Source organism: Linepithema humile, chromosome 1 (assembly GCF_040581485.1).
Source record: "Linepithema humile isolate Giens D197 chromosome 1, Lhum_UNIL_v1.0, whole genome shotgun sequence".
Classification (NCBI taxonomy): Eukaryota; Metazoa; Arthropoda; class Insecta; order Hymenoptera; family Formicidae; genus Linepithema; species Linepithema humile.
Genome location: NC_090128.1, coordinates 14,748,404 through 14,761,772, shown reverse-complemented (window position 1 = coordinate 14,761,772; position 13,369 = coordinate 14,748,404). Strand labels below are relative to the sequence as shown.

At 35.8% G+C, this 13,369-nt stretch overlaps 1 protein-coding gene across 1 annotated transcript; it reads left to right on the top strand.

Annotated features, from left to right (window-relative positions):
* The first annotated feature begins 2,177 nt into the window (after nt 1–2,177).
* LOC136997412 (uncharacterized) lies at nt 2,178–3,896 on the top strand. The gene has a single exon (XM_067348134.1). It carries the CDS (start codon nt 2,326–2,328, stop codon nt 3,016–3,018), a length of 693 nt encoding a protein of 230 aa, XP_067204235.1. The 5' UTR covers nt 2,178–2,325; the 3' UTR covers nt 3,019–3,896.
* The last annotated feature ends 9,473 nt before the right edge of the window (nt 3,897–13,369 follow it).

Here is a 13,369-nt window from a genome sequence, read left to right as displayed (position 1 = left end):
TACATAGAAGCATGTAGACTTATATTAAAGTTAAAAGGTAAATGTTTAATATATGAACCATTCGTAAGTTACGAAGGAATATCAGTAGTTATACTATGATGATTCTAACCCAGGGGCAATGAGGGGGGTGCGGGTGAAGAGGGGAAGAGGGGTATCGGATAACAGTGGAGGGGGTAATAACGTCATCGTTTTTGGAGGAGAGGGGGTAAATGTGGAGTGGTAGGGGTATCAGATTACAATAATTTCCGGAAGATAAGGATTGTTAATACAAATCGCGAGATAAGGATTCCCGGAAAAGATAAGGATTGTTTATTGGAAAGAGAACTGTTTACATCCTATGGTTTTTTTTCTACACATCAAAGTAGAGCGCCATGTTGTTGGAATCGCAATGTTTATAGTATGTAGGTTCGTGCAGGTTTACGGATTGCGTCATCGCTGTATTTTAGAACAAAAGCCCATAGCAACAGGCAGCCACGTCAACATTTTTCGGCGCCATGTTGTTAGATTTCAATTTTGTATGCAACAAAATAATTCCCGGAAGAGATAAAATGAGGATTGTTAATACAAATCGATAGTTTTAATCAGTGTCGTGTGCAACAAGCGGGTATATAAAGCATGTGAAAAAGAATAGGGAACCATCAGTCGTTCGAAATCATTGTGAAAATCACTAGTTCGCTGTGACGTTTACTAGCAACGATGTTTTGCACCATGTCAACCGTGAATAATCAGATCAACGAACAGCAGAGTGCGAAGAAGCTGCAATTACCCAACGTGTAAGTTGACTCTCTTACTATTTGCACTTTTAAACTCACCGCCATTGTTACACTTTGAACTCACGCAAGCTTTTATCCACAGAAATAAAAGTAATTCACCAAGTAATTCACCAAGAAGCATGATCACGTCTCCCAGAATTTTAGCTAGAAGATACCCGTTGACAAAAACCGGCTATAAATATCTGGATATCGGAATCAATATTTCTACGCCGAGCCACATAGAAATCGCTCTCGGTGACAACCATGGCAGAGAGATACATTTTACATACAACATGTGGAAGATCCTCCTGGATCAACGACATGCCGTCCACCATTTCTTTAACAATGATGAAGACAAAGCACATGCATCATCTCAAACCATCGAACATGTCACGCTACAGTTTGGAAAGATAAATAATCTAAAAGTGCTGCGTCTGGAAACATCAACGGTGTGTTTAGCAATGTCACACAACACCATATATAACATGATCGCTCTCGAGTATTGTGTGGATCGTATCGTTCAATCGTTGAACAACGTCACTAGTATGGTCGACATCAAGTTCACACACTTTCGAAAAATCGCGAGCGGTGCGAAGGATCCCATCGCGGTGATACGTGAGAGCGAATCGTTCGATAAGAATGATATAATGATATAATCGATTGTGAGCTGTTAGCTCAGGTCTTTGGATCGCAATAATTCTAGCATATCACATACTTTATTGTTAAAATATTTTCACCATCATAATGTATTTATTAGATGCATCTGTTTAATAAATATTATTTCAATTAAATTATTTTTTATTATCTCGACTATATACCTTTCTCACCCTATCCGCTATACCGACTTATCCTACAACGCGCGCATCAAAGTAGAGTGTCTGTTTAAATCGCGTCATCGCTGTATTTTAGAACAAAGAGGTAGCATTTGAGCGCCGTTTCTTAGAGGGTGTGATAAGGATTGTTAATACAAATTGTAGGCATCGCCATGTTGCTAGATGCGTCATCATGTTTGGAGGAGAGGGGGTAATTTTGGAATGGTAGGGGGTATCAGATCACAATAATTCCCGGAAGAGATAAGATAAGGATTGTTAATGCAAACATGAACCATCGTTATGCTTATAGTTAGTGTCGTGTGTAACAAACGGGTATATAAAGCGAGTGAGAAAAATATGAATCTTCAAAATCATTCGCAATGGAGAAGGAGCGCGATCTTACCGTACGAGCAGCGAATATCAAAACGACGGGAGAATTCCTTCCATGGGACTACGAGTGCAACGAGTACCTCGATTCTCTCAAGGAACAATGTCGCAAGAGGCAACGCACCGGAGTAGTCAACTCTCTGGTGGCGCAAATTGCGCGTCTGGAGGGTGTGAAGGACGCCCTGCACGAGCGTTTCGTACCCATCGGTGCTGGATACGGTGGATACGAGAAGAAGGGCTACACGTGAAAGGAGATCGAGACGGCGTTTAGGAACCGTGTGCTGACCGGTGCGATTATCAATCAAAACTACATCGATCCTCATGAATTTTTGAAAAACGTGAGAAATACGGTTATCGAGCGGATCCAGGGCGTCATGGTGGAACACAACAGCGTCAAGATTAACATTGCGTTCAACGGGGAATTCGTCGCGGGCGACAAGACTGCCGTGAAGACCATCGCCACGAAGAACTGCGAGCTCTTTCCAACATCTGATCTACAAGAATGGTACACGAGGCATGTGGTTGACACCATCTTGACATCCCTGGAGGAGTTTCAGGAACGCGATAGTGGATGGACGTTGTCGCGTATCCTGAATCTCATCGTCAATGTGAACAAGTTCAATCCTCTGCGCGCGGGATGCAACATCGAGTTACCGCGGAAAATTATGCTGAAAAGGGCGGTAGTCAATGTTAAATCAAACGATAATGCATGCTTTGCGTGGGCAGTCGTAGCCGCTTTATATCCAGCGGAAAAACATCCGGAAAGAACGATAGAATACCCACATTACTCGACGGTGCTCAACCTGTGCGGCATCGAGTTCCCCATGACGCTTCCGCAAATAACAAAATTTGAGAAACTAAACGCCATCTCCGTCAACGTCTTCACCACCGAAGACTCAAAAATCGTCCCTCTGCGGCTCGCCGACGACAAAAAGGAGAAGCACGTCAACCTGCTCTACGTGTGTAAAAACAATAATGCACACTTTGTATACATCAAAAACTTGTCACGGTTGGTGAGCTCACAACTGAGCAAGCACGCAAATAAAAAGTACATTTGCGATCGGTAAGTAAAAACACATTTATAGAATAATTCGAAACTTTATTCACAGTATTAATCATACAAATTATTACAGGTGTCTACACTACTTTTATACACGGGAGAAATTATCGGCGCACAGCGTCGACTGCGGGAAAATGAACGACTGCGCCGTCGTTCTCCCCAGCGAGGACGACGAGTGGCTGACGTTCCGGAATTACAATCGAAAGGAGCGGCTCCCGTTCGTAGTGTACGCCGATCTCGAATGTACGCTCGAGAAAAAGGTGGATCAGGACGGTACTACTTACGCCTACCAACATCACAGAGCCTATAGCGTAGGATTTTATGTAAGTTGCACGTACGATAATTCTTTATCTAGTTTTAAGTTGTATCGCGGTGAGGATTGCGTGGCGTGGTTCGTCAACGAACTTCACGATTTGGCGCGCCGTGTGAAAGCGATCCTCACCACCGTCGTCCCCATGGCGGATCTTACGCGGGAGGAATCGGAAAAATTCCGTAGCACCGCGACGTGCCACGTGTGCGAAAAACCGTTTACACCGGACGATACGCGGGTGCGCGATCATTGTCATCTCACCGGGCGTTACCGCGGTGCCGCGCACTCGTCGTGCAATCTAAATTACAAAGACTCCCACGTTATCCCGGTGATATTTCACAATTTATCCGGTTACGACGCGCATTTCATTATTAAAGACGTTGCCAATGCCTTTGAAGGCAACGTCGAATTGTTACCGCTGACGAAAGAGCGATACATTTCTTTTACAAAAAATGTTAAAGATACCATGGATCAAAAATCAAAATTGTGTATAAAATTACGGTTTATTGATTCGTTTAAATTTCTCAGTACAAGTCTCGACAAATTGACATCATATTTAACTATAGATAAATTAAAGATTACACGATCGGAATTCAATCATTTATCCGCGGAACATTTCAATTTGCTTACTCGGAAAGGTGTGTTTCCCTACGAGTACGTCGACAGCGTCGACAAGCTCCGGGACACAAGCCTGCCATCGCGCGAATCGTTTTACAGCTCGCTCACCGGAGAAACGGTATCCGAGAGTGATTACGCGCACGCGACAAACGTCGCGTTTCGAATAAATTTCGCCAAACCGAATACCATCGGACCGCTGTTTGGATTTTCGACGGGTCGTATACTGGAACCGAGAAAGTTGCACGAATCAGATTCCTCGGTAAACATCGTCAACGTAAACATTATTCGAGTGGAATGCAGCATAACCACGGGTGCGTACGCCAACGACAGGTCGGTGCACACGATACACGAATTTTCACCGAACGTGCCTCCGGGATATAAAGTTTCGGAAACACCGGCGCAAATCATTTACCTTCCGGTCATCGCGAGGAGCGTTACCGATATCACCTTGCGTGTGGTGGATCAAGACGGACGATTGATCGATTTTCGCGGAGAGGAGATTACCATCAGACTGCACTTGCGGCGACGTGGTGCGAGGAAATGCTCGTGTTGAACGAACAGCGAGTGATTGAGAGAACAACGAAAATTGGGAAAACATCGCCATTCAAGAGGCTCAGTACGACGAACGTAAACTTTTTAAAATCGTTGGGATTCGTTGTGAGAAACGTTTAAAGAGATGGATATACTCGACATCGCTGACGAGCCCGTCTTCGACGAGCGTATCGTGAAATATGAGATGCACACGTACAATCCGTACGCTAACACGACGTTGGGACACAGCGACGAGATACGAATACCGATACAGCAACAGGACTTGTACACGTTACCGTGTGAGAGTTTTCTCTACGTTGAAGGAAAACTCGTTACTTCTGCCGATGAGAATAGAGATAACGTGTGTATAATGGGAAATAATTGTGTCGCGTTCATGTTTGATGAAATGCGATACGAGCTCGACGGAGTTGAAATCGATCGTAACAAAAACGTTGGAATAACGATCAAAAACTATGTATCGCTGACGACGGAGAAGAGCAAGACGCTGAAATACGCATCGTGGAATCCGGATGGAAATCCGTTGCTCGATGGAAACTTTAATTTTTGCGTTCCGCTCAATACTCTTTTAGGATTCTGCGAGGACTACAAACGGATTGTAATCAACGCTCGTCATGAACTTGTATTGATACGATCGCGCAACGATAATAATTCTCTCGTTGGACGAGTCGGTACGAATCCAACGATCGAACTACTCAAGATACAGTGGCGAATGCCGCATGTATCTCTGAGCGAAGTCAACAAGCTGTCTCTTCTTCGAACTTTGGAAAGCGGAAGATATCTGAGCGTGTGCTTCCGTTCGTGGGATCTGTACGAGTTTCCTCTGCTGCAGAATACAACGAAGCATTCCTGGGCGGTCAAAGCTGCGACGCAATTGGAAAAACCGCGATACGTAATCTTTGCTCTCCAAACCGGTCGAAAAAACGTACTGTCTGAAAACGCTACGCAATTTGACGCTTGTAAACTCACCAATGTGAGACTGCATCTGAATTCAGATTTTTATCCGTACGACGACATGAATTTGGATTTCGACAAGAGTCGATACGCTATACTGTACAATATGTATGCGCGTTTCCGCAAAGCCTATTATGGACAGGACGATACGTATTTGGACATCGATGAATTCTCGAAAGCCGGTCCGTTCGTAGTCATAGATTGTTCGCGACAAAACGACTCTGTCAAGAGCGCCACCGTTGACGTGCGAATAGAATTTGATTGTAAGGAAAATATACCGGCCAACACCACCGCCTATTGTCTCATTATACACGATCGAATGGTCGAATATAATCCACTGAACAACATTGTGCGCAGACTCGTGTGAAAAGTTATAAATTAGACGTGTGCGAATGGGAACGTCAGTTTTCCGACGGTCGACGACGATGTCTGACGTACCAATTTTCGTCGACTTGCAAGGTTACGCGTTCAACAACATTTTTATCGTGAAAGAGGTAGCGGTACTTCGAGATGGCGAAACGCTATCTCATTACGTATTTCGTGAACACGTACCGTGGTATCTGTTGACGAAATCGGAAAAATCGCTGGCGTGTTGGTTACGGATACACCACCACGGTTTCCGATGGGAAGATGGACACGTCTCGTACAGTCAGATGAAAAGTCTTATCAACAATGCCATTGGTACGGAACCGTCTCTGATATACGTGAAAGGACTCGAGAAGAAAAAGTGGTTGTGCGAGATTTTGGAAGATGATGTAGAGATTGAAACAATAGATGCGGATTACGAAGATATCGCACGCCTGACGAACTTGGATGTAATCGGAACCTTGCGCTGCGCGTATCACACGAGACATTGCGCTATGCGGAATGTTTGCAAATTGTACAAGTGGTGGTTTGAGCGTAACAAACGTGTAAAACAACTATGATTTATGCTAATAAAATGATGTGTATCACACTCGTATGACTTTTATTCCACCTTTTACCCATCACATAATCCACCATATAATATGGTCTATCGCTTATCTCGTACATCTTTCAGACATTTATTGAACGTATATCAAACGTCTTTGAACGTCAATCGAACTACTTTTAACATCTATTGAACATCTATTGTACGCCTCTCGTACATCTTTGAACGTCTATCGTACGTCTTTGAACGTCTATCGAACGTCTATCGTACATCTATTGTACGTCTTTGAACGTCTCTCGTACGCCTCTCGTACGTCTATCGAACGTCTATTGTACGTCTTTGAACGTCTATCGTACTACTTTTAACATCTATGTAACATCTTTTAACGTATTGTTGAACATCTTACGTACAACTTTTAACATCTTTTGTACATCTATCGAACGTATTTTAACGTTTATTACTACAGCGAAATTGACGTTTTTGCGTCGAGCTGTATATAAGGTGTGCGGAAGAGAGAAATTTATCAGTTCAAAGTGTGCACGCGGTGGAGAAAAAAGTATAGAAAATGGAGCGTGATCAGAATAGAAAAACTTCCGAATACGAGAAGTGTAAGGATTGCGGAGTGTACCACAAGCCGATAGCTGTGGTCGAGCCTCTTCCAAGGACGACTCAAGCGCCTCCCGTCCCTCCTTGTAATCGTGAAAGGCGTTAAAGGCTCAGTTGAAACAATTTTTTTTGTAAAAGATGTTGTATAGATGAAAAAAAAAATATGAATAAAATTTGTTAATACTAATCTTATTGCGATTTTTTTCTCCTTTCACCTACCATCCTTAAATTACATATTAAGTTTAGATTAGAGTTCCTATTAAATTTATATTTTACCGCGGATAATTTGTATTAAGAAGAAAACATAAGTATATTATTGGTGTTTAGAATAAATGCATAACTTAAATAATTCACTCTATATTATTCGTCACAATTAAAAGAAAAAAAACGATAGTCACTGGTTCGCTCGTTTCCTTCTACCGTGTAGTGTAACATGACGCGCACGCTTATCTCGCAGTAGGATAAGTCCGTTAATAAGATGAGGCACAGGAATAATAATTCAAATTATTTTATTGATAAATAATATTTATTAAAAATAATTAGTTCCGCATACATGGTTCAGTGTTGTATACTCCGTTATCCCGGTTCTACAAAAACATTGTTCATTTTTTTCTTGCACCGAGGTGTTGCATACTCCGTTCTCCCGGTTCTGCAAAATGTGTACGATCGATGTTTGATGTTGAGGAGTTGTGTGTACTTTGTGCAAATGTATCGATGTCGGCACCTTCTCCGGATGCATTTTTCTAATTTTTTCCAGTATCGCTGATCTATACTGCTTCGGTATCATATAATATATGTAGTCATAATAGTGTGAAGAGATCCTTGATATTAGACTATCCTGAGCGCATAACGAGCACAACTTTTCCTTCATTATCGGCAGGATAGATTCTATTAAAAACGTCGAAAATTCCTCCTCGGAATATTCTAGTACACTGTCGTCAATTTCACTCGTCCATTTGATAAATTGTTGTCAAAATATAGTATCCGGAATATATGGTTTAATGAATGCAGGAAATGTTGTATACTTTTCAATTATTTCCTCACTGCTTTTATACTTCCTTCTACATCCCCGACATGTTGTTAACCAATCTGTGAGAGTACTCAGATTTTCCTCTCGTAAGGCGAGACTGTCTTCCATCTCTGTAATAAATAAAAATTATTAAAATAAAAATATCCAATTAGTTATTACACATTCGAAAAATGTGTATTAAAGATATTTTAAAAATGTGTACTTTACCTATTTCAGTTTGCACAAAGTGCAATCTTTCCTGTACGGTGGGGGCCCGTCGATGTGGTCACGCTGCCACGACTGGTTGTAGTGCAACGAGCACCGACGATAACCTTGCACTTCCGGATCCGCTCTTAAATGATCCGGTAGCCTATCCCACACGTGATCCACAAACCGAGCAAAGTTTTTTATAAGAATCACTTTCGGCACGATTTCTAATTGCTCCGCGGACAAGCTCAGAATGTCACGTTCGTCCAATAGCGCGATGAACATTTCGACTGTTACCTCGACTTGGTCATGATGGACCTTATATACCCGCTTGTTGCACACGACACTGATTAAAACTATCGATTTGTATTAACAATCCTCATCTTATCTCTTCCGGGAATTATTTTGTTGCATACAAAATTGAAATCTAACAACATGGCGCCGAAAAATGTTGACGTGGCTGCCTGTTGCTATGGGCTTTTGTTCTAAAATACAGCGATGACGCAATCCGTAAACCTGCACGAACCTACATACTATAAACATTGCGATTCCAACAACATAGCGCTCTACTTTGATGTGTAGAAAAAAAACCATAGGATGTAAACAGTTCTCTTTCCAATAAACAATCCTTATCTTTTCCGGGAATCCTTATCTCGCGATTTGTATTAACAATCCTTATCTTCCGGAAATTATTGTAATCTGATACCCCTACCACTCCACATTTACCCCCTCTCCTCCAAAAACGATGACGTTATTACCCCCTCCACTGTTATCCGATACCCCTCTTCCCCTCTTCACCCGCACCCCCCTCATTGCCCCTGGGTTAGAATCATCATAGTATAACTACTAATATCCACACTTAAGGAATATTTAAAATTATTTAAAAAATTAGTTTTATAGAATATTCCAAATTATCAAATATTAGGGAAAGAAACTTATCAGAGTTTAATCACATTAATAACGACAGTGGAAAATACGTAAAATGTTGTATTTTTACTAATGCTGGTAGTGAAGGAGTGTCTTTTACATGTGTTAATGATCTTGTTGTTTTGGATATACCGTGGTCAGAATCTCAATTAAGACAAATTATAGGAAGATCATTGAGATATGGATCTCATTATAATATAGATAGAAAGTATGTAAATGTTCATATAATATTAGCATTTACAAAAAATGGAAAATCTTCTGATAACGAAATGTTTCAACTTATAAAAAGAAAATTAAATAGAATAACTCAATTGTACTCTCTTCTCAAAGAGTCGTTAATTGAATTTATTTATAACAAGTACAATACATTAGAACCTATAAACGAAGAATATATTTTCGATACTATAAAAAATAATAAAATAGAATATGTAAATGAATCTAAAACATATAAGATCAAAAAAGTTATCAAAATAAAGTACGTTATTTCAGATATTATTGAAGACGGATATTTTGATTCTGAATCAAAGTATATATATGACAAAGATATGAATTTAGTTTGTAAGGCTAAAGAAACTAATGGTATTTTGGATTTGTTTGTTAGAAATGGAGAATTGATTTATAATGTTGATAACTTATAAATAATGAAGAAATCATATTTTTGGAATAAATATAAGTTCGAAAATGTTGATGGTATTATAGATACAAATGATCCTTTAATTAAAACAGATAATAAAAATTTTATAGTTGAATTAGCATCTATTAATGATTATGTATGTATTTATTTATTTATGAAATACAACTATCCTATATTGTATGACGAGATATATTTTATGAATTTTCTTAAGTCAGAACATAACTTAATACTAAAATTAAAACATAATAATAATATAATTGGAATTATAACTGGTAAATTGTGTAATCTTAATATCGGTAAATCATATATAATTAATCATTTATGTATTAAGAAAGAATACAGGAACATGGATCTCTGTACTATATTAATAAGCAAAATATCACGAATTATATATTTGAAAAAAAAATTTATCATTCAATATTTTCGTGTGAAAATCAAATATTTAATTTAAAGTCTTTTTCTATAAAATCGAATTATATATTAGTAATAAACAAGATTAAATTAAATAGTAAAACAATTTGTTTATCACAAAAAGATAAAAAATTTAATTATAAATTATTAAATGAGATAATTTCAAAAAAATATAGTATAAATTTATATGATAGGAATTGTTTAGATGATATTCATAAAGAAAATATCATAAAAAATAATAAAAAAAAAATGTAAAAACAAAAATTTATATTTAAAATTTGAAAGTTTTAAAGATCTAGACTTTGAATTTAAAGATTGTATATTTATATTTGATAATCAATATAACTTTATTTATTTATCTTTTAATACTATTAAGGATATCAGGAGGTGTTTTGAATCAATTTTTTACATAGATCATTTCACGTTTATAAATAAAGTAATATATCATTTAAACATTAATAACGTGTGTGATATTCTACAGTTCAATATTAAAGAAGATGAAAAATTAATGAAATATTTCATAAAGTTGGAAAGTGAATTATACTATTACTTCTACAATTATAATATGACATGTGAAGTACACGACAATATATATATAACGTAATTACAGTGGCATCTAATAATCTCAAGGATTGTAAAGTACTTGTTTTTTGAAAGAAGTACAAAGACTTTAATAATATTAATTTCTTATAAATTGTATTTATATATATAATCATTATATGTATAAATGATATTTTTCTTTTTTAATTTTCCGCATTTTTTGCATATCCTACAACAATAAAAATATTGTAATTTACTTTCATTGTTTTGTGATAAATACTTATTATCCTGATACTTTTTCATTAAATTTGAAAGTTTATCTTTATCATTCATTTATAGCCTTGAAATTTTGAAGTACTAATTTATTGAAAAATTACAAAAGTTATTAAACATTAAATTCTCGGCTTTGTAATTAAATAAAAATATTAATTTTGGTAATTACTTGAAAAATTAATATAAATAAGTAAATTATGAGTGACAATCAAACTTTAAATCACTATCTTGGAGACAGAAAATTGTCAGATAACGAGTGTACAATACTCCAGGGATATTCAAATAAGATTTCAACCATATGTAAGTTTGATAAGCAAAAATTAAAAAGTCTACTTAATAAATTTTCGGAAACGTTTTTTCAGAATGAAATGTCTATAGACAAAAATATTATTACTTATAACAGAATCAATGATAGAGTTAATAAATATTTTAATAGACAAAAGAATTGCAAGTATGATTATAGGGGGATTATAAATATTATAAAATATCAATTTTTATAGTTGTTACAAAATATACAAGACTACTGGGAGTTTTAACTAAAGAAGATAATCAAGATATATCAAGGACTCACGTAGATGTATCAAGTATTTATAAAACCAGTAAATCGAAAGAATACATAAAGAAAATATCTACTGAATACATAAATAATGTAAAAATAAAAGGAAATACTAATGGTAATGTAAAAAATGGTAATACGGACGACAAAGAATTCAAATCGTTGGAATCTATTATCATCAACATTATGAGAAAATCATTATATATACATTCGTATTTAATATGTTATGGATCGTATACAAATCACATAATACATAACGTAAAGTATGAAGATATAGATGTATATTTTCCAGAATCATTCTTCTATATGATTTTACTGATGTTTGCTGTTAAGATGATAACTGGTTACAATCTTCTTATTCTTGGTTATCCATTTATTAAAGGACACTTGTCTTTGTTTTATAATAATAGAAAATTGATAGATTGCATATATCTTAGTAATTACACACTCGAGAAAATAAGAACAACAGATATAAACGGAATTAAATTTATAGATCCGTTATTTCAACTGTTAAATCAAATAAGAATGAATAACGAATTATTTAGATGTCATAAAATATATGAAAATAGTGAGAAATATGAATCTGTTTTATACTCTTTTTCACTTTATATCAAAGATAAATATAAGAAGTTTGATCTTAAAAAAGTTAAAGAATATAGAAATTCTATTGACTTAAATAATATTAGTTATAAACTATATGGAAATAATATATGCATGCTTAATATTGACAATTTTATAGATATTGAAGATATAAATGATAGATTCGATAAATTAATTGTAATATTATCTGAACCCGAAGTTATAATAGATGAATTAAATAGCGTCAATGGAGTATATTCAATAAAATATAACGCGTTTCTAAATGAAATCTTTTTCGAAAGTAGGACTGAGAAAGGTGGAAAAAAATCAGAAAATATTAAGAAATCAAAAATCAACAGGAGAAACTTTGGTAAGTATAGTTTCTCGAATATAATAGATAACAACAAACAATATCTGATAATGTCTAACCTAACAAATACATTTTATATAGATATAGACAAGAATAAGATATCAATAAAAAACATACAATCTATGTTGGCTACACTAGCATTATACTCTTTTCTAAAAGATAAAAATGAATACGGATGGAGAATATTCAATTATCTTATATCATTGCTTAAATTTAAAATTGAAGACAACTTCAGCGACTATCAAGAATTATCAAGATACAGAACAGATGGCAATCAAAAGCATATAAAATTGAACATAGAAAACAATACTTTTAACGACTTTACCACAGATAAAAATCAAATAACATCAAATTATTTAGATAAATCAGTCTTTATAGCTACATATGGAAATAATGGAGGATTTTAAATCGCTCTTTTATTATAAATAAATGAATAATGAAAAATATATATTTAGAATTTCTCGAGATGACATTTGTAACTGTAAAGATGAAAATACATTGGATAATTTTATATCAAAAATAAAAGAGAATGAAGAAAATAATATAGATAATTCATTTAATCATTACCACATGTACGATCAATGTCAAAACAGATGTGATGTATGCAGAAAGATCTATATGCTCGTCAATAATATGGAGGTTTCTAATGAAGATTATGAAAAGGGAGGTAAGAAAAAACAAAAAAGAAAGCCTGAAAAAGAAATTGACTTCTTAGAAAAACCAAGTTATTTTAACATTCAAAATATAGACACTTCCAAGATAGAACGATTGGGGAAGAAGGCTATATATGATTTAATCAATCAGAATATTTTATTATCCGCAAACACCTTATCTAAAGATATCATAGAAACTATTTTAAGAAATTACAGTACTGATATAAATAATTTTGAATATGACGCGTTGGT